Source organism: Hypoxylon fragiforme (assembly GCF_022984875.1).
Source record: "Hypoxylon fragiforme strain CBS 206.31 chromosome Unknown GGS25scaffold_6, whole genome shotgun sequence".
Taxonomy (NCBI): domain Eukaryota; kingdom Fungi; phylum Ascomycota; class Sordariomycetes; order Xylariales; family Hypoxylaceae; genus Hypoxylon; species Hypoxylon fragiforme.
Genome location: NW_026054761.1, coordinates 72944 through 90559, shown reverse-complemented (window position 1 = coordinate 90559; position 17616 = coordinate 72944). Strand labels below are relative to the sequence as shown.

General features: G+C 45.9%; 6 protein-coding genes across 6 annotated transcripts; 4 read left to right on the top strand and 2 right to left on the bottom strand.

The window, feature by feature from the left end:
• The first annotated feature begins 1166 nt into the window (after positions 1–1166).
• On the top strand, positions 1167–3137 carry GGS25DRAFT_307728 (uncharacterized protein). The gene is made up of 3 exons (XM_049257702.1): positions 1167–1346; positions 1428–1603; positions 1919–3137. Exons 2-3 carry the CDS (start codon positions 1501–1503, stop codon positions 2791–2793), a joined length of 978 nt encoding a protein of 325 aa, XP_049115226.1. The 5' UTR covers positions 1167–1346; positions 1428–1500; the 3' UTR covers positions 2794–3137.
• Positions 3138–3268: 131 nt separating this feature from the next.
• GGS25DRAFT_493337 (histone-fold-containing protein) lies at positions 3269–4868 on the bottom strand. Its single transcript, XM_049261247.1, has 7 exons — positions 4469–4868; positions 4354–4370; positions 4228–4259; positions 4133–4148; positions 3971–4058; positions 3843–3905; positions 3269–3755 (listed from the first exon to the last, which is right to left on the bottom strand). The coding sequence occupies exons 1-7, from the start codon at positions 4622–4624 to the stop codon at positions 3639–3641; spliced, it is 489 nt and encodes a 162-aa protein (XP_049115225.1). The 5' UTR covers positions 4625–4868; the 3' UTR covers positions 3269–3638.
• A 26-nt stretch (positions 4869–4894) lies between these two features.
• GGS25DRAFT_493331 (oxidative stress survival, Svf1-like protein) lies at positions 4895–7267 on the bottom strand. The gene is made up of 4 exons (XM_049261246.1): positions 6877–7267; positions 6596–6811; positions 5715–6513; positions 4895–5661 (listed from the first exon to the last, which is right to left on the bottom strand). The coding sequence occupies exons 1-4, from the start codon at positions 6897–6899 to the stop codon at positions 5551–5553; spliced, it is 1149 nt and encodes a 382-aa protein (XP_049115224.1). The 5' UTR covers positions 6900–7267; the 3' UTR covers positions 4895–5550.
• A 79-nt stretch (positions 7268–7346) lies between these two features.
• GGS25DRAFT_307540 (ribosomal protein L11) lies at positions 7347–8324 on the top strand. The gene is made up of 2 exons (XM_049257701.1): positions 7347–7793; positions 7900–8324. Exons 1-2 carry the CDS (start codon positions 7665–7667, stop codon positions 8233–8235), a joined length of 465 nt encoding a protein of 154 aa, XP_049115223.1. The 5' UTR covers positions 7347–7664; the 3' UTR covers positions 8236–8324.
• A 3459-nt stretch (positions 8325–11783) lies between these two features.
• Positions 11784–15232, top strand: GGS25DRAFT_493327 (Pkinase-domain-containing protein). Its single transcript, XM_049261245.1, has 4 exons — positions 11784–12357; positions 12505–12761; positions 12976–14293; positions 14359–15232. The coding sequence occupies exons 1-4, from the start codon at positions 12306–12308 to the stop codon at positions 14937–14939; spliced, it is 2208 nt and encodes a 735-aa protein (XP_049115222.1). The 5' UTR covers positions 11784–12305; the 3' UTR covers positions 14940–15232.
• Positions 15233–15529: 297 nt separating this feature from the next.
• On the top strand, positions 15530–16731 carry GGS25DRAFT_493325 (chaperonin Cpn10). Its single transcript, XM_049261244.1, has 4 exons — positions 15530–15842; positions 15927–16154; positions 16244–16302; positions 16379–16731. Exons 1-4 carry the CDS (start codon positions 15840–15842, stop codon positions 16401–16403), a joined length of 315 nt encoding a protein of 104 aa, XP_049115221.1. The 5' UTR covers positions 15530–15839; the 3' UTR covers positions 16404–16731.
• The last annotated feature ends 885 nt before the right edge of the window (positions 16732–17616 follow it).

Here is a 17616-nt window from a genome sequence, read left to right as displayed (position 1 = left end):
TTCTGTTGGCCTCGAGTCAAATCGTTCCCTGAATTTATTACGCGTAAAACGTTTCAAACAGACGCAAGTCTGACTCCCCTTCACCTGGCATTTTCCCCCCTCCCTTTCTTTTCTTATCGACTCCGAACTCTGGATTCAGGTCTTGGCACATTGACAGGATGCCATCCTAACCTTGGAACCTATCCCAACTTATCCTAACCCCACGAACGAGAAGGAATCCGAACAAATCCCGTCGACTTTCTAATTCTGTATCCGGGGGATGGGTGATTGATCTTCTTGACTAGCAGGGACCCCATCAATCCCATGATCTGGGGCATGATCGATTGCGAATTTGCGATGTCGACACTTACCTTTTCACACATATGCTGCAGTATTTATTAGAAAAAAAATGGATCTATTAGTTTCAATGTTAGCGACGTTACCAATGCTAGCGATGCTAGTATTGGTGGGCATGTGAGTGAAGGGCAGGGCACGGGAAGGGTGAGGGTACCACGATCAACCTGCCACACAAACCATTTTAAAACCTAGCTAGGGAGGCCTGGACCCTCTTAGTGTCGACAGCTTCGTCTCAAGATGACCTGTATAACAGGCGCGAACAACCCTCTTACGACCCAGCACTCTGGTGCGCTCTGTCTCACGAGGATAATTACGGCGTACCAAGGGACCAAGATACCAAAATACCAAGAGACTACGATAACAGCAGCACTGATAACTACGCATCGATATGCATCGATAGGATTTCGCACGGCAACCCCTAAACGTATAAGTGGCGCTGTTTGTAGTTCACTGCCGGACGATTTCATTCGCCTGAAGAGCTTCTTATCAGATACGGTAACCACCCGACATCGTGATCGACTGGTAACGAGCGCACCCCGCGGTTCGATGTCATCTGTGCAGCAACGGTGCTTGTAGGGAGAATCGGAGAATCAAGAGCGGTATTTGGTTTATCTGTGAAACTACCTACATATCTACCTACATATCTTGGGTCAAGCCTGTTTACTGTTTAAACATTCCTAGCCAAGACTTTGGACGGGTTTGTTCATCAAGTCATATCTCTGATTGCTCCGTCGCTTTCTTCGTTTTTTCGTTTCTTCGTTTCTTCGTCTCTTCGTCTCTTATCATTCCCATCCCATCCCATCTTTTTCCTGCAACCATATTCGTTGAAGTTGTCGTCATCGGAACTTATTAAACCATTTCCCCTCCCTCTTAAGTCGATACCTACATATAACTATACCTACATAACATCCCACTCCTCTTCGGACTCACCCTATAATTTTATCGGGGGTCCAGAAGCGTCCAATAGACCCTGGAGGGTCCCAAGCAGTTGGTAAAAGAAACGAAAAAAGGTACCTAACCTAGGTTATTTACTTAATTACGACATTTTTATTTAATTTACGTGCACAGCACTTATATTGACTTATTCAAAGCAGGTCACAATTAAATTCACAATTAAATTCTTTACCGACCCTCTACGCTGGCTTGTCCATACACAACGTCAAGATGGCGCACGTGGCAACAGAGTTAGACTTGAATGCCTACTATGGGCCTGGCACCGTCATTCTTGACAAGATGAACGTGGTACCAGGCTTAAAGACCAGTACTGGTGAGTAGATGATATTTTTTCATTTTGTTTTTGACATCTCTCGAAATTTTTATTCAATCCTTGAGTTACCGGGGCTTCTCTATCTGAAGTTGAAAGTTCAATTTTCAATCATTACTTTATGTGCGACTTCTTTCCCATTTCTCATTTCTCATCTCTCATCTCTCATCTCTCATCTCACGCCTCGCTGTCGCAAAACTTCGCATGAGCTGGACGAGGGTGAGAACGCAAGAGTTAATGATTTGATTGGGACTTGCACGGACGACAAGAAATTATTAGGCTTCGACAGAGCTGATCAGCACCCCTTTCTTCGAGTAGCATTCTTCCTCTTCCTGCGAGCGAACCTCGTCGTCAACCCTTCCGCCATGTCAACGCCAGATATAGAACCTGCGCCGTCTAACGCTCTCCCGCCGCCATCGCCATCGCCCCTTGTGACCATTGACCCCCCCAGCCACCCCGTACCAGATGACTTACCTCCTTTGTCCGTCAGCGCATTGGGTAGTGAGAACGACAAGGTGGGCGCCTTGAATTTAGTGACGGACTCGATAGCCCAGCAGCGGCAATCGGCCTCTTACCATTTGGTCTTCCACCCGTACTTACTAGCCATCCTGGCTGTGGGCCTGGGGATCGCGTACCAATTCTCGTGGCGCATGCGCCGCGACCTCGGCACGGCCCTGATGCTGCATTCGGGCGTGATCATGATCTACCTCCTGACCATCCGCTACTTCACAGGCCAGTACGTGCAGGTAGCTGAAGACACCAAGTGGAACTGGATGGTATCGGAGGACGGCGAGGAGGACACGGTGATCGGCGTACGGTTCGGCAATGAGCTCATCGGCGCGCTCGTGCTGCGCCTCGAGCCCCACGCCAGCTTCGCGGGGTCAGGGAAAAAGCGGCACAGACGGCGCAACTCCCTCCTCAAGGGCGGCCGGGGGTTCATCCGCGCCTGGACCGTCAAGCTCAAGTACCGCGGCAAGGGCGTCGGCATCGACCTCCTCCACGAAGCCGTGAAGGTGACCCGCGAGCGGTGCGGCAAGGACGCCGAGGTCGGGTTCGCCAAGGAGCACGCCAATAGCACCATGGTGCTCCCCGAGATCTTCAACGGCCCCTTTCGCAAGAACGAGCAGAGGGCCGCCAAGACGCTCGAGAAGGTTCTGGGGGAGTGGGAGGGGGGAAGGAGGAGGAGGAAATGATAACAACCAACCAACCAGATGAAGAATAATAAAGAAGTAAAAAGAAAAAGAAATGATAATAAAAGAAAGCTGTAGAGAGAAAGTCCAAGATATGGATGAATGGATGAACAGTATCCGGATCGGTGCATGGGATGGCTGGCTACCTACCTATAGGCTATAGGTGTAAGGTATATATATGAAGGCCGGGTTTACTTTTACTGATTGGCGTTTATAGCCGTGGCGGCAGCGGTGGTGGTGGCGGCGGTGGCTACTTTTGTTGCTTTTATACCGGCACGGTCATGCTTTTACTCAAATACCCCCCCATTCGTTCGGAGCGTTCGTTTATTTTATGGCTTTAGATTTTAGAGCAAGTACTACATACCTAACCTGGGTATCTATACCTGAGGTTGGGAGGTAGGTAGGTATACCTAGATTAGGTAGACAGACAGACAGACAGACAGACAGAAGACAGACAGAACAATTGAAACAATTGGAATCTTGTTAACATGAGTCTCTTTGTGGTATTTCATAGAGGCATGAATGCTATCTATCTCATCTTAAAGCTAGGCACCCCTATATAGCCACCTAGGATACGTATGTACAGACCTTTGTGTCCTGCTCTCTTATCTCCTCCTTTGTCGTTTTTGACTTACGTAAATGGGTATCGTTAAATCATTGCAAACACATTCCCATCACGAAACGCTGCAAATCACATCCACCTGCTCTCATGGTAATTACGTCCATGGCAAGGCGGTGTTCCTCCCTGTAGTAGTTTATTTGAAGCGCCATGCTTCCGCAACCTCAACTCCTTTGAATCAATCGATGCGTGGGATTCATTTCCCCCCTTAGCTTGTTGCGTTATTTAATTAATCGTATTGAGGGTTTTTAGCAGCTTGGCTCCTGGAAGCAATGGTACCACCACCACCGCTGACGTCGTCGAAACCGTAGATGGGCTGGCCAAGTCGTTTCAGGGATTGCAGGACCTATATAAAGCGAATGACACAGTCAGCACTCTATTTCGAAAAAGGGTACGATATTATTTGCTGCGTGATGCGTGATGCGCAACTTACATCGCCGATGGTAACCGTCTTTCGCATGCGGTATTCTGTATGTATGATACAGTCGTGTACGATCTATGCTCGGGGAAAGAAGATATTAGTTAATTGATGGTGTACCTAGGTAGGTATGAGTTTCGTACCTCCACCAGTCGCGCTTTTAGGGCAGAGCGGACCTCGTCGTAGATCGAACCGGATATTCGCTTGACACCACCTCGGCGCGCCAGTCGTCTGTAACCGATTTCGAGAATTAGAGTTGGAATGGAGGGAGGGGCGGTGTGTATTTGAGCGGGAGGGTTCGTTACCTGATGGCGGGCTTAGCTAGACGTTGAGTTATATGGTTAGCGGCTGCTTAACGAGGCTTGTGATGTGATAAAGGAAAGGATTTATCAGGACTTACTAATTCCTTGGATGTTGTCACGGAGGAGCTTGCTGCACAACTATTAGCAACGACATACACCACTACACCACTACATACGGCCGTGAAGCTTTGTAGCATGTGCGACCGCGAGAATGCACGACATACCGGTGACGCTTGAGCCCCTGTGCGATGTAACAAGTTAGCCAACATTTATCGTAGTGTGCGCATTACATCAGTTCAATGTTAGAACGGAACTAAGGGAATAAAGGAATGAACGTACACCTTTACCTCCGAGGCCTTTACCACCAAGACCCTTCCCGCCCTTTCCCGCGTGTGGAGTGGAGAGGGGGACGGCCTTTTCTGGCATTTTTTGGGACTTGGTTTGGTTCCGCAGTGGGAAATGAAAAGGATTGATGTCGATGTTAAAAAAGTTCATTTGTTGTTAATAAATTGAAATACCTACAAATAGGTACCTTTGCACTTGACGACCAGACTGGCAGACCTTGAAGTTATCGTTGAATCTGTATGAATCTGTATCATGTACTGTATGTATGTATGTACATGTAGGTGCGGCGCGTACAAGCGATAAGAAGGTGGCGATGAACTATTTACTTGTACGCTAGCACGCTGGAAGTATTGTATGTGTGGGGAGAGGTAAGGTTAGGTAAGGTAAGACAGATGACGGTTGTATTCATCATCCAGTAAGGTGGGAACCTATCGATAAGACTTTCATAACGGACCTATGTACCTCGGTACATGATTCTAGGAGCCTAGTAGGAGGGTGTACTACATACATACTAGTACATAGTAGTATCCGTATCTGGAATAACATGACGCGTGGTGCTTTCGTTATCTTTTCTAGTGTATGCCTTTTTATCCCGGCCGTGCCGCTCCTTATTCACATCTCGTAACTAGGCTACTTGGACTTGCCCGGCTACATTCTGGTCTGTAAGACTCTGTCACATGTACCAGTACATCCATCCGTGGATGAGCTGGAGCGTTCAAGTCTAACCATTGTATTTATATAGCCTTCACAATGCAACCTATAAAAGACTAATCAAGACTTTGAATGGACGAGTGCGCTTATTCGCTAACCACCTCGAAGCTTAACGAGTGGTATTGTATCTCTATAGAGTCTAGGATGCAGCATGCCTACTTAATCCGCGTGTAATTTGATATCCAGGCCGCATGCCAACTGTCGGTGAGAAGCCATAGCACAGCCGAATCTATTAAGACGACCATCTGTCATCTGATAACCACACTCCAAACGTGGTGCCAGACAGATAATATCCTCGTCTTGGCGATTCCGCTTTATTAAGTGCTGGGCATTTATGCTGTGCCATATTCCAAGTCTTGCTTATATCATTCTGTTGCTGATATAAAGGTTGCTTCACTGAACAATCGTCCCTTTTCGATGATCTCTTCATCCCCGATCTTGATCTTGAGGTCAAGCGGGGTGCTGTGGGGATAGAACTACATGCATGGTTAGGTGTCACTGTCTCCAATCATGGCATGCTTTCACTTACTTGATATATATACGGTTTAGTTCCTGCCGCGCCAGCAACAATCTTCTTCACAAAACCAGGTACTTCTGCCATGACATCGATTCTGTCAATCCTGCTACCAAGAACGACTTCGATAGATGCTTCCACGGGCTTTCCATCTTTGGTAGCACCAGCCCAGTCAAACCGGACCTCGGTCGGCTCAGGCCAGTCGTTCTCTGTGTCTTGCTTTGTTTTGAGGTGCTTGGCGCTACAGTTGGTTCCGGCAGCAATAATCTCCCCTTCCTTAACAATCCCACCAACACCCACAACTGTGGTTCCATACGATGGTGGCGTAGTGAATTCCATCATGATCGCTGAATAGGTTGGTCCTTGAAAATTGACGAAGTTCCATCGGGCTGCTGCATGATGGGGTTTCATGCCCTGTAAGGCGTGGGAAAGAAATCCCTTTCCTTTGAAGTCGATGGGGCCGTCCTTGGTCATAATACTTCCTTCTGTCACACACCTCGGCCAGAACGCGTGCCGCATGGTGCCCCACGGGTTTTCTAAATCCGTTCCATATAAGGTCTTGCCATCCTTGCCAGCAACAAAACCCGGCGATATCCGGGTAATTTTGAGGTTGACGATAGACTGGGGATCGTTCATAGACTTAATGGTATACGATTTCCCATCCTCGGACAGTTCTAGGGCGCAATCTTTGGCAAAGAAGCAAGATTTGTCTTCACTAAAGTCGACGTGGTTCAAGGGCGTTGTGCTCCATAGAGGTTTCCTGCCATCGGTGTAGAAGACCTTGGAGTTGAACTGGGATGTCGTTCGAATGCCACTTCATGCAAAATTAGTTGATTGAAGAGACGAATTAAAACAAAAAGAAGAGAATGGGGGGGAAATAGATTGGAGCTCCATACACGACATTACTGTAAATGACCTGGCAAAAGGCAAGATGACCATCGTCGGCCATGAAATAGAAGGTTTGGGTCTCTACAGAGGTCGACTCCATTGCCTCCCACTTCATGTCGTCCCTGGTTAACTCCGTATAGGGCGTCTTCTTGGCATCTTCGGCAACGGACCTTATGGCTGAGGGGCCATAGATGGGTTCCTCGGTACCAACGACATTGGCCAAACTAGGCAGTCTATTAGCCGGACACACCAGGTGAAGGTAATAATTAGGGTGGGATATGATGCTGACGTTTGCTTTGCCCAGTTGAACATGATTAGTGAAAAGGGGGAGGTTATTCAGGTATTAAAAGTAAAATAGGATAGACTGATAATATAGATAAGACAAGACAAGATGAGGTATTATAGATATGAGTGCTTTAAGAGAGGGAAAATAGCGGTGATAGGTAGGTAGTATGTTTTAGCAAGTTGTGTTTTTTTTTTTTTAATGCTGGAAGTTCTATGTATGTAATGTTCAAGTTCTTAGCCAACGATACATAAAAGTAGTAAACATAAAAATAATAGTGGGAAAGGAAGAAGAACATTTGAAGTCAAGCTCAAGCTTTGGACGTTAGGTATTGGCAGGTATTGGCGGGGACCCTGGCATATTGGTTAAAGCAAGATCCACTTATGTATTGTCGAAGTGCTCAGGTGCCGTTTTAAACCTGATTCGATGTTCAAGTTGTATGATTTCACCAGTTGTGGCTTACATACTACTAGTGTAGTACCGGTAGTACTATTAACTATGTACTCCCAAGTCCGATGTCCGTATGTATTGTATTGTACATACATGCAATAACTACTACCAAGCTTTTAAAAGTGGCTAGTGCACTGGACCTCGCAAGGCTTAGCAAACCTTGTTGGAGTTCTAAATTTGGGAACTTGCCATAGAAAAAAAAAAAAAAAAGTTAAAAAATAAGAAAAAAGAAATTAAAGATTCGGATTTCATATCTCATACAGCGTCGGCGGTTCAACATTCAACACGCATAATAAACCCACATTCACCAATTCGCAACTCAGTCTCGGGTTCACAACAACAAGATGTCTCAGGTGCGCTCGACCGTCAGCCAAATGGTGAAGATTATAGTCCCAGCAGGCAAGGCTACTCCGAGTCCACCTGTTGGTCCTGCGCTTGGTAGCAAAGGTGTCAAGTCTATGGATTTCTGTAAGGTAAGGGAAATATCTTACATACCAGTCACTCACTCCCTGCAGAGAAGATATAGTAGAGAACCATGTGTCTGAATTGATCCCTTGGCTAACATAAATGTGAATATAGGAATTCAATGCGCGCACAGAGCACATCATTCAAGGAACGCCTATGCCGACTCGAGTAACAGTACGACCAGACCGAACCTTCCATTTTGACGTACGAACACCACATACATCATGGCTCCTACGGAATGCGGCAGACCTACCACTTTCAAAGAAGGGAAAGAGAAAGGGCGCAAGCAAGCCAGGCCACGAAATAGTAGGCACAGTTACCCTCAAGCACGTCTACGAAATCGCCAAGATAAAGCAATCCGAACTGAGGCTCTCCGGTCTCTCGCTGGAAGGGCTCTGCAAGTCAGTCATCTACCAGGCTAGGTCCATAGGCCTCGCCATTATTCCGTAGGTAGATGACGGGTGAAAACGGAACTGACCAGACCTTTGCATCACCTGGCCTGCTGGGCGTTGAAGTAAATGGCACGAGGCTGGCAACATACAGACTTGGCTGGGTAGTTAAAGATGTCGTTAATCGTTCGAGAGGCTTCTATATGCGAATTGGTGTACACACACATCAGACCCCAATATGTACCACCCAAAGCCTGTACGATATCCGAACCAAAAGTGCACGCCTCCATTCATCATGCATCGAGAGGCTTATGCGAAGCAGAAGTGTTGGAGACTAGCCGATCTGAAGGCGATCGGAGGTCTAGATCTATTCTCACATGCAAATAAGGTGCTGGTACATACCTATCCGCTGGTGGGTACCTGCATGCCATTCTTCTCCAGCTCTTACCATGTAGTAGCCAACTTGGAACCTTGAAGTGTGTAAGACGGATATCGTCCATTATCTACACGTGTACTGACAGCCTGGATCGAACCCAACTGTGTGGCATATAGTAGGAACTGTTTATATGGTATTCATGGAGTCACATGGGGTCACATGGCAGTGCTGTAGGTATGTATGTAGGTAGTTATATGTACATAATCCTTATATGTATGGACTCTGGACTCTGGAGCGCTATTGCTATTAGTTAACTAGTGCTTCAAAACAAGCATTGCTGCCGTAATATCCGCTTATGAAGCGGCTTCGGCCCTGCATACATCACGGACCAAAATGGCATCAATGCAGGAGAGAGATAGGCAGATGGGCAGATTGGAGAGAAGGCCAAGATTGCGAAGTCCAAAGGTGTCACTAAAATGCCGGTTGGTACCAAATATCCATCATCGGAAGCATCCATGGATTAATTACCAAATATATTGGCATTCCAGATCGATCGATAGTGCGGTTTTCGGAACAATTCTCATCTTCGAGAGGCCTTCTAGAACGGCAAGGACTTTTTTGATGTGTAAAAGACTCTGGACCTACCCGTGACCAGTTGATCCTGGGTATGTATTAATTCATATGACTAACAAAATAGCACAAAGCGTCAAGTAAGTGCCCAGGTGTACTATGTGATACCGCCAACTTTGCGCAACATGTCCCGACTCCCAAGTGTCGCACTTGACCTATTAACCCCCGTATTCGTACGATCGGAAGTATTCGTATTGGAAGCCTCGGCCTGATTGGATTGGATCGGATTGGATGGGTAGTACAACCTGTACCTACATGACCTTCAATGTTTGTGATCTTCTTTTTTAGCCTGGGCACTGGGCTCATATGGAGGGGGAGAGAAGATAAAAATCATACGGCGTAAAAGAAAAGAATGCTTAAGGGGAACACCCGCATTTATGGGACGGACGGATTGTGTACCCGTTAGGTGCTGATTAACGTATTAGACCTAGAACTGGACCAGACTCAGATCCGGACCACCTCAAAACAACAGCAATACCAAATCACTTCAAATAATTATTACGCCGCCAAACATTTACTAAATTTGATATAATTTAATAATATGATATATTATCTCAGTTTAAATATAAATATCATATTAAGAATTAGGTGCATCTGTTGCGCGGTTCGGAATTTGATAATATGTATGTATACATAGTAGGTTTTATGCAACTAAGCAGTATAAAAGTCGTATCTCGATGAATCGGCGTCGGATCTTTTTTTAAATTTTTATATTCGTATATTTCGATATGATAAACACGTTCGTAAAGTTTCGTTTCGTTTGAGGCAGGATTCGTGGCGTTATAAATTCTTTTAAGTGATTTGGTATTGTTGTTGTTTAGTGTTGTTTTGGGGAGGTTTTGGGAGGTTTTAGGTATCCTAGGTAACTAAAAAATTAAGGTGGTCCACATCTGAGTCTGGTCCGGTTCCGGGTCTAATACGTTAGGTATTGTACAATACATAGTAGTGTTTGCTCTGACAGATGTCTTGGATGGATTCGTCTTGAGATTTCAATGCTTGGAAGGTCTGTATATCGCAAGTAAGGTATTGGACAGGGAGACAAAAGCTCTGGTATGACTGTTGCGAACCATTGGTGGGAGCTTGATGGAAGGTAAATCTTGGCTGATAATGCATGGCAGATCACACAAGGCCCGCCTGCAGACGGGTTGATGCAAGCTAATCAGTTTCAGGCACAACTGTATGCAGCTTCGTGGGTGTCATTGGACAATAAGCAAGCCAGGTTGATGTGGTTGATGTGGTTGATGTACTACTAACTACTAGTAGTTATGTAGGACGGTAGAGCAACCCAAAAGATGCCCAGAACATGATCACAACGATATCGATGTGAATTTGTATCTACATGTAACTATCTACATGTCGGTAGACGTAGGGATGTTGACGCATACATGTAATTTGGAATTACTGGATTTGGTCAACCGGGTTGGACTATTATTGTACTACTGCATATGTAGGCCTTTCAATGTTGGTATTCAATGTTGCTTGGATTGCATGTAATGATCGATCTGCTGTTGTACTGTAGCATAGGGAGTAGGCATCCATGGATCCGTGATGGATTTCAATCATTGACTTGACTGCATACTTCGTACCCTGGGTGTTATAACTTGAACTTATGCACATAACAGGTAATAACAGGTAGTTAAAAACAGGTAGTTAGTCAATGTTCTTGTCAACATTGAACCTTGCTAACTCTAATTACAAATCAGTTATTTTTAATTTTTTTTTCTTCATCTTTTCGCCCTTCATCCCCTGTAAGTATTAAGTCATCAGTGACTTTTGAAAGTTTTGATGGATTGATGGATTGGATTGAATGCAAACGACGCAAACGGGCAGAAAGTCTATTAATCCCTGGCCAAAAAGGGCCCTAGAGATAGCCCCACATAGCCCCACCTCTCAAGCGTCCCAGTCGTCCCAGTCGTCCCAGTCGTCCCAGTGACTCTTCCAATCTTTTCTTTTCTTGTCTGCCCAACCAACCCGGAACTGCATCTGGTGCACTCCGGATAAACCGCCGAGCCTGAAAATATCTATCAAGGTAGGTACCCAGTACCTATCATTATGCCTACCTAGTACCTACATAGTAGTATGATAGTACCCAGCCATGCACGGTACTTGTACATAGAGCCAGGCGCCTGGCAATGTTCAAGCCGCATCCATTATAACTCTTGAGCCGATTATGTACATGTACATACCTACATAAGTACTCAATTACATATTGATACATTCATGTATCAATGTGATTTCTTGGAGTTTGGCAACACAAAGTTTTCTATCATTCAATGTTCAAGTTGACCTTTCAAGATCCTTCTATTCATACATGCTACATATGTACTATACTACTATACTACTATACTACCTACATATCTACATATCTACAGATATATATATATATATATATGTAGTATACTACTAGTAGTATGCTGATGATAACATTGAAGTTTCAACAGCGTTGGGCCCATCTTACCCAACACTACCTAAACAAGCTACAAATCACCTCCAGGCTACCTAACTAATCAACGCGTTGTTGCGGGCTGCGGGTTGCGGGTTGCGGGTTGCGAATTGCGGACTGCGGAGAGCTCTTACTTTTCTCTCTCTCTCTCTCTCTGTTCTTGTTCTGTATTATTTGTCTCCAGTCTCTCACACACTCTCTACTCTCTCTTTCTCTCTCCACCCCTCTCTCAAGTGCTCAGTGCTGTCTTTAAACCCTCTTCCCTCTTCTTTACATACATATACATACTCGCATCAATACATACATAATACACTACCTAGCATACCTGGCTACTTACATACACTTATTAGTCACTTACATACTACTAAGTATGTACCTTGGACCTTACTTAGACTGTTAAAGAGCCCCACCATGATGAACATAAGTCAGGTCTCCCACAGGTTTTGAGCGGGATTGCCCTTTTTAGACATTTACCAAGTCTAGTAGCCTGGCACAATCATATCATCATTACTTCTTCGCTTTACACTATACACTATACACTATTTTCTTCTTCTTTCATATCCTTTACTCACATAACATAACACACTTCTTGGGGGCCATCCCTTGGCCCAGAATTTCAAGTCTTGTAGCCATCATACTTTAAAGAATCCATCGCTATTAGACTTTCGGTACCTTGATTGCCATGACAACCCCGATCGACATTGATGACCACCGGCAACTGGAGCAGCCGCAAGGTATGGAATGGATATATCCCTATAGTCTTCTTCTCTGGTACCCTATGCGGGCCTCTTTTCTTTTGTTCGCTAATTTGGATACTTGGATGTTTGGGTCTCATTTTGTTGACTTCATCGGCTGACTGGATATGTTTCTCAACTACTTAGGCAGCTCCAACGTGGCTCCCGAACCTACCGACGGCACTGCAAAACCCTCAGAGCGTGCGCCCGCCGTTCGCTTCTCATCTGTCGTCGACGAGATCGATCCTCCATTTACTACGTTCGGCGGTCCGGATTCCCGGAGAGAGAGCTCTGCGAACCCTGACTTAATACGAGCTCTCACGAATTCGCTTTCTGGCGCCCAGCTTCAGGAGCAGCGCCTACAGAATTACTCCTTTGATCCATTCTCTTTACCGCCTTCTAGGGTATGTTCTCTTCTCTTGGCTCACATGGTTTTGATGCTTGCTTTCACCCTCACTTTTGCTCTTTGTTCTTTGTCCTATGGTTACCGAAGCATAGGAAATATAGATGAAGCAAGTATTGCAATTGGTTGATGGATTATCCTGACGACAACAGTGCTCCTCGGCTGGCGGGCGTAAGATTAATAATAGTTCGGCATGGCTAACGGTAGTTTTCTAGGTCGCATCTAACGAGACTACGCCTGGCGCAACTCCCCAGCACAGCCATAGCCCCATGGGCCATTCATCGCCACGGCTGAGCCCTAAAGCCCCCGAGTTGGCGTCGCCGCCCTTAACCCCCGCAGGAACTTCCGCAGCAGAGTCTACCGGCAAGAGTGTAAAATCCGTTCGAATTTCTGGATCCGATGGAGGATTTGATTCTCAGGCTATAACCCCACAAGCTTCGGGGCAAGATTCTAGGCCTGTTTCTCCCCGAGCCGCTTTACCACACCGGCCAGCCTCGACCGACAATATATCACAACGATCGACCGCTGTAGATGATGATGGCCGGATTCCCGCACACAGGAAAGGAATTTTCACCATTGGGCCAGGTGGTCAATCGCTTCCTGTGTCGAGAGAATCAAGTCCTCAAAGGAACGCCGCATCTCAATATTACTCACGACCGTTTACCCCTCAAGGGGATATCAACGATCCGTATGCTGCGAACAAGAGGCCGGCACACAAGCCGGGCGGCAACATTGACCAGAGATTCGTTTTTTCCAGGAAAAAGAAGCATGCATCTCCGGCTTCGTCTTCTACTAACCTGTCGAGACCGGAAAAGCAAGAGAAAAGGCATTCGGGGTTATTTGCGAACAGAAATAAGTCCGGTGATCTTCATCCAACGGGAACGGGGTCGACTACGCATAGCGCGCAAGGATCGATGTCTGATCTCAAGAGATTCTTCAAGGTTGGAGTTAGTCATAGGTCAAAAAAGTCGGCTTCGCCCTCACCTTTAGGGTCCAAACAGACTCTTCGGGTTCCTTTCGCTGATGATCATGGCCTCTCATCAAAATACGGGAAGCTTGGCCGAGTACTTGGATCCGGTGCCGGAGGATCTGTCAAGCTCATGAAAAGAAATGAAGACAATACTGTCTTTGCAGTGAAGGAATTCCGCCCGCGACATTCATATGAAACAGAAAAGGAGTACGTCAAGAAGTTGACGGCAGAGTTTTGTATAGGATCCGCTTTACATCATGGCAACATCATTGAGACTCTGGATATTGTCCAAGAGAAGGGCAAGTGGTATGAAGTTATGGAGTTCGCCCCTTATGACTTATTTGCCATTGTCATGACGGGCAAAATGTCCAAGGCAGAAATTACGTGTTGCTTCCTTCAGATACTGAGCGGGGTGACCTATCTCCACAGCTCAGGTCTTGCTCATCGAGATCTCAAACTGGATAACGTCGTCGTGAGCGAATTTGGGATTATGAAAATCATCGACTTTGGTAGTGCACATGTCTTCCGATACCCCTTTGAAAGCGAAACCGTGCTCGCCTCTGGTAAGTTGTATAATTTCGTGGAGTCAAACTTTTTTCTTTTTGGGTATATCTAACAAAGTTATCAGGCGTTGTCGGCTCAGATCCTTACCTCGCCCCAGAAGTGTACGACGAGCGTAAATACGACCCTCAGGCGGTGGATATCTGGTCCCTTGCAATCATCTTTTGCTGCATGTCTCTCAGGCGATTTCCATGGAAGGTACCGCGTATGACGGATAATTCGTACAAGCTTTTTGCATCAGAGCCGTCTCCAGGCCACGATCCCCGGAAGCTAATCCTCCCTTCGAGATCCACCAACGACCTTTCCAATATTCCACAGCGGGATATTTTCCCGGAGGAAACGCCGAAGCAACAAGCTCCTAAAAGTTCCGAGGCTGGTGGTGCGGGGGGTGGTGAGGGCAACAACCAAGAAAGGAGGGAAGTGATTAAGGGACCATGGCGTCTATTACGACTACTTCCTAGGGAGAGTAGACACGTGATCGGGCGGATGCTAACCATCGACCCAAAGAAGCGGGCACAGATGCCGGAGATCCTGGACGAACCTTGGGTATCGGACACGGTTATCTGTAGGCAAGTTGGACATGGACAGGTGATCAAAGCAGAGGACCATACGCATGTGCTTGAACCTCCGGCTTCGCCAAGCAAGTAGGTTGGCAACAGGCGAAAAAAGGGCGTTGCAGAGTGTATTTTGGCATAGGAAGAAAAGGAAATAGTTTTTCCTTGGGCGTTGGGGAGTCACATATGTCTTGATCACTTTCATAAGCACAGCGGTAAGGGTGCAAACCGTACAGGATCGAGGCGATATAGAATAGAATATGTAATTGCGTATAGAGATTCAGGTAAAACTCTTTTGTCCATGTCATCTACGACTGCTTGTCAGCAGATGTTGGTTTATCTATTATTATTTAATGCGACGTATATTTGATTCTTTTTTTTAATCTACCTACATATTATGTACGGCTATATGCTAGGTAGATTGATATCTGGAAGATATAGTAGGCATACATGTTACCAGTATACAGGATGATTATTTGATATACGCCGTATGTACATCATGATAGTACTAGGTTAGGTATGTACTATGTATGTAGTTATGCACCCAATACATAACTATGTACGTAACGAGTTCCGGTAAGCTCGGGTGAAGCACAGCGAGTCGGGGACCTCGGGTCGACATGTAACTAGCCAAAGCTTGTCAATTTTCAATTCCATGTTCCCAGTTCAAACTTAAGTTTGCCCCCGGTAACTATTCGGTAATCGGAAAAACCTAGGGTTAAAAAGAAAGAGAAAAAAAAGAGAAAAAAAAAAAAAGAAAAAAAAAGAGAAGAGGGAATGGATCCACAGCCCCACTTGAATGTTCTAAAGCTTTCCAAAGATTTATCCAAAGATTTATCAGATCGTGATAGCTTCAAATTTTAAAACAATTTTAAACCATCCCAGCTTTCCAATTCGTCTCTTTTCACTCTCTTCCACAATAACTCTTTACTGTCTACTAGGTACCGTTGGTTTAAAGCTTTACACAAGTATCTCTCTTAATATATACCTCACAATGGTAAGCATAAATCCCCAATTGCCATCTTATGCATTATAATGTTATAGGGTATCTATGGCATGCTAAACTCAGGAATTCAATTAGGCCACCGCTATCCGATCAATCAAGTCCCTGGTCCCGCTTCTGGACCGTGTGCTTATCCAGCGCATTAAGGCCGATACCAAGACTGCTAGCGGTATCTTCCTACCTGAGTCGAGCGTGAAGGAGCTCAACGAAGGCCGAGTTCTAGCTGTCGGTCCCGGCGCCTTGACCAAGGAAGGCCAGCGCCTTGCCATGGGTGTACAGACCGGAGACCGAGTGCTGATCCCTCAGGTAAGTTGCGATACCTTCAAGAGCCGGTCATTGAAGCTGTTCCCTTTCCCCGACATGTTCGTAGAGGTGTCGCTAATACGTATCTTTAGTATGGAGGATCCCCCGTCAAGGTCGGCGAGGAGGAGTTCCACCTCTTCCGCGACAGCGAGTAAGTTTTACTTCTCCTTTCCAGTTCTTTGAAAATATACTGTACGGGTCGCTAATTATTCACCCCTCCATCACAGAATCCTAGCCAAGATCAACGAATAAATCAGCGGAGAGGAGAAGGAAAGAAAAACGATACCCATGATTCACGAGACCGATGTATCATATTCATTCAATGTACAACAGGAGGCACCAAAAAAAATCTCGGGTCAGTCTTTGCATAACGCAATGATGTATGATATTTTAACGGTCGGAGGGTTTTCATAAGAGAAAAAAAAAAGAAAAAACTTTGAAGGGCGTGATGCATCTTGAGTAGGTCTCAATGGTAGTCTAGTCTGGTAGACAGGATCGTCTTGCGATTCGAGATGCGATTAATCTCCACTCATCACTCCTAAACAGTACCTATATCTTGGGAATGGGTCATATATGAACGTTTCTCGTGAGATTTCGTCGGTGAGATTCAGAAGTTGGCTATACGGAGGTTGGTATCTCCCACTGAACATCCTCATCCTCGCAGAGCGTAAATATGCGTAAATATTTTGCAGGCATCGGGGTTTTTTGCAGCCATCTCAAGCTGAAGTGAACGCCACCTTAGCTGCCCAGCTAAGCCTTGAAACTTCCAATGTCTTCTTCATTATCTCGTGGCCAGCCTCCTTAACCATAGTATTCACGATTGAGAGGTATTTTTTTATTACATTTGCTATACACATTACAAGAATGCTACCTAGAGGGTAATCATCGCCATGAGGATGATGGACCAGGGTAAGGTAGGCACACATAACCGCCATGCACCTAAGCGCCTCCGAATTTCTCACCCGAGTTAGCAACCACATGGACCCAGGTACGATCAGGACCAAGAAAGATACATACATGTATCTCTTATAACTCATATGCTACCTAGGTAGGTACCTAACTAACATCGAAATCAGCGAGTGGGCGGCCGAGAACGAAGATCAGGAAGAAGAAAAAAAGCCATTGATGTTTCAACTTGACTCGGCGCAGCCCAGCCGATTGGTTAAAAGAAAAGGGGTCCAAATGTTGTAGGCGGTCGTTGGTACGTAGGTAGGTAGCTAGCCACCCATCTGGGCACACCCAACCTGCAGCCCGTCCGCCCGCCCCCTTGCCCCTGACATCACGACGAAAATATCAATGCTCTTATAGATGTATAGAATAGGGGGGGTAGGTAACATGTAGTCAGCCGCGTTTCCCCAGATTCCCATCAGGGCCTTGTTGAGAATCACTGCACGTGGTATCTACCTACCTACCTACCTACCTACATGCGCTTTATCTGCGACTCGAGGAATTGAAGGCATACATA